The sequence below is a fragment of the Molossus molossus genome, unplaced genomic scaffold (genome assembly GCF_014108415.1).
Source record: "Molossus molossus isolate mMolMol1 unplaced genomic scaffold, mMolMol1.p scaffold_m16_p_19, whole genome shotgun sequence".
Classification (NCBI taxonomy): domain Eukaryota; kingdom Metazoa; phylum Chordata; class Mammalia; order Chiroptera; family Molossidae; genus Molossus; species Molossus molossus.
The window spans coordinates 36,397,419-36,400,636 of NW_023425354.1; the positions used below are offsets into that span (position 1 = coordinate 36,397,419).

Genomic DNA, 3,218 nt, shown 5'->3' on the forward strand with positions numbered 1-3,218 from the left:
CTGAACAGAAGGAAAACCAACATGGTGCAGGCGTCAGCATCTTCGTCCAGAACCGGAAGCCAGGCCGGTGCACCAGCAGCACTCAACAGGACGGTGCCTGTGGGTCAGTTCCCTGACTGGGAGGTGGACGTCTCCTGCCCCACCTGCGTGCCCAGGTTGTGCAGCCTCACTGTGAAGAAGCTGGTGGTCTGCGGGGACCTTGGGCGTGAGCTGCAATCGGCAGTTATAGCCATCAGGATGCAGGGATCCAAGCACATTCTCAGGTCCCAGAAGATCATGCTGCCCCCAAGTGGACACGGGGAGAATGACCTGACGTTGACCTTCTCCCTGCGATATCCCCACATCCTAAAGGGAGAAGGCAACAAGCTGGAGATCATATTGCAGCGCAGAAAGCGCTCAAAGATGCGGACCCTCTTGAACTGCAAAATGGTTGCCTACAAAACACTGGCCACAGGCACCATCAACATGGCCGAGGTGATGCAGCAACCCCTCGAGGGAGACCAGGTGTTGAGCCTCTGCAGCAGCCCCAAGGATGCCAACCCCAAGGTGGCCGAGATCTGGATCTTCTCCCTGACCAGCCAGCCCATCGAGCATGAGGACTGTGCCATGCAGGCCGGCCCCATCGCCAAGGCCACAAATAAGTATGAGGGGAATGAGAGCTTCCACTCTGGGCAGGAGGACAGGAAAAACACCTCATGTGGGCAAGACCTGGAAAAGGATGACATGGACTCGGGGAAACCCAACAAGCAGTGGCAGTCATCAGTAGAGACTACATCTATGATAAAACATCAAAGCTTCTGGCCAAATGATGTGGGGCTGCTGCCCAGGCTCACAGTGTCCCAGGAGGTCCTGGATTCTGAGCAGGACACTGGGGAGCATGGCCCCAGGATGGAGGAAGACCTGAACCTGATCAACATCACCCTGGAGTATTCCAGCGATAGTGGCCCCGAAACGGAGGATGATGACGGCACCTTGAGCACCCCCAAGTCCCAGGTCCAGAAATACATAGAAAGCCTGTCACAAACCAGCCTGCACACAGAGTCCGGGAGCTTCCAAAGTGCCTGGAGCCTGAAGGAGCCTCCGAGTCCAGCCAGTGTGCCAGCAAAGATGTGGTCCTCGGGAGGCCAGCAGCCAAGTGACAGCATCTCAGAGCCAGTTGCACACAGCACGCCCACCCCTACTGGCTCTGACTTGTGGAGTGATGACAGCATCTCGAGCACCCCTGAGACCAAGCTCGAGCCATATATAGAATACCTGTCACAGTCCACCTTGGAGACAGATACTGACAGCATCCAAAGTGCCCAGAGCCACATGGAGCCTCTTAGTCCCACCAACGCTCCAGAGATGTGGGCCCCGGGAGGCCAGCAGCTGGATGACAGTTTTGCCAACTCAGTTTCCCACAGCACGGCCTCCCCTGAGGAGCAGCCTGCACAGCCGGAGGACAGCCCGGAGGCCGAGACCTCCATGGAGGACAAGTTCACAAAGACGCTGCAGGCCAGCAGGCTTCTCAGAAAGCCAGAGTCTCTCATGAGTCCCTCCACCCAGCTCGAGGGGAAGCAGGCCAACCATGGAGGCCAGAGCATGTCCCTCATGGGGGATCAGCAGGCGGGGCCACTGGATGAGCTGTCCAACAGCCAGAACAACAAGACCTGCCCAGACCCACAGAGCCAGCTGCAGGTCCCCAAGAAAACTGTTCATGATCAGCTAAGGGCCATTCTCTACCCCTACGACCAGCTGCCTGACCATGTCATTGTCATCAACACCTCCGACTGGCAGGGGCAGTTCCTGTGGGACGTCCTGCAGCAGCAAAATCTGCCAGTGGTGGGCACCTGCTCTGAGTCTGACCTCCAGGTGGCCTTCAGCACCATCGTGTCGCAGATGGAGAGATACAGCCAACACCATGCCCGGCCTCGAGTTCCCATGAAGATCGCGGTGGTGGGGGCACAGCACTACCTGAGCGCCGTGCTGCGGCTCTGCGTGGAGCAGCTGTCCCCCAAGATGCCCGAGCTGCAGGCCTACCTGTGCTTCCAGGTCCTCCCGCTGGGGTCCCACCCCGTGCCCTGGTACCTGGGCTCCGTGGATGACCACGACAACAACTTCTTCCCGGATCGGGCCTGGCGGGACCTGTTCACCAAGCTGGAGGCCCAGAGCACCGAGCTGGACAAGCAGGACATCGCGTTCGCAGTCACCCGCTACCTCGTGGGGGCCAGCTGTGTCCACCAGCTGCCCATCGCTCAAGCCAAGCTCACCTACAAGCCAAAGAGCCCCGATGAGCAGTCCTCACAGAGGTTCATTCCCTTCCTGGGGCTGGTGAAGGTGGAAACAGTGGAACCGTCCTCGGCCACCTCAGGAGACTCAGCTAATGCGGCCCCCTCGTGCTCCAGTGTGCTTTCGTCCACCCTGCCGTCCACATCTCCAGCCGCCAAGGAGGCCTCTCACAGCCCGTCCTCCTCCCCGTCCGTGAGTGGGAATTCCTCCCGCAGCCAGGGCGTCTGCACCGAGCCGATGGAGCTGCAGGTGGATTACTGGACGGCAGCTCAGCCCACAGACAAGGAGAGAGATGCGGAGGACAGAGACCTGCCTACTGCCACCAATATGCTCAAGGACACCTTCCAGTCTCTCCAGGTCAGCAGGCTGCCCAGCAGGGGTGAGGCCAGAGCCACGCCCAGCTTGTCCATGAGTGTCATCACCAAGGACCAGGACACTGAGGAGGAGGATGTGGAGGCCCAAAGCCAGTGCATTGAGGGCATCAGCCGCCTGGTCTGCACGGCCCAGCACCAGCAGAACGTGCAGCACGTCCGTATCGACGGCGTGGAGTGGAAGGACGTGCAGTCCCTCCAGCTGGACGCCCAGTGGTCCTCCCACGTCCAGCACTTCCCCGTCTGCCTCTTCTGAAACCCCAAATCCACCTTCTCGCCCTGCCGTGGCCGAGCCCAGGAGGGCCCAGCTGCTCTTCTGTTAACAATTTAGTTTACTGTAGAGACAGACTCTAGAAACACAAAGAGAAACCCTGTTAAGTGCAAATGTGCTTTCAACCTGGAAACTAATGGGGTGACCCCCACTGGGAGCCCCCAACTGCTCTGTTATTAACGAGAACACTTCCACGGGTGGGAGGTCAGCCAGGCAGTGTTGGGCAGGAGACTCCTGGACGGTGTGTTTTGTCCTCAGGATCCTGATACCCCAGTGAGAGGAGTTCTTGCCTTTGACCCCTGTCCTTC

At 59.1% G+C, this 3,218-nt stretch overlaps 1 protein-coding gene across 1 annotated transcript; it reads left to right on the forward strand.

Annotated features, from left to right (window-relative positions):
* Window positions 1-237: 237 nt before the first annotated feature.
* On the forward strand, window positions 238-2,895 carry LOC118634965 (phosphofurin acidic cluster sorting protein 2-like). The gene is made up of 2 exons (XM_036269833.1): window positions 238-1,193; window positions 1,404-2,895. Exons 1-2 carry the CDS (start codon window positions 238-240, stop codon window positions 2,893-2,895), a joined length of 2,448 nt encoding a protein of 815 aa, XP_036125726.1.
* Window positions 2,896-3,218: the final 323 nt, after the last annotated feature.

Coding starts and splice junctions, on each gene's coding strand:
- LOC118634965 (XM_036269833.1), top strand. CDS start 238: ATGCAGGGATCCAAGCACATTCTCAGGTCCCAGAAGATCATGCTGCCC. Junction 1,194..1,403: donor ACCCCTACTGGCTCTGACTT/GTGGAGTGATGA, acceptor AGTTTCCCACAG/CACGGCCTCCCCTGAGGAGC.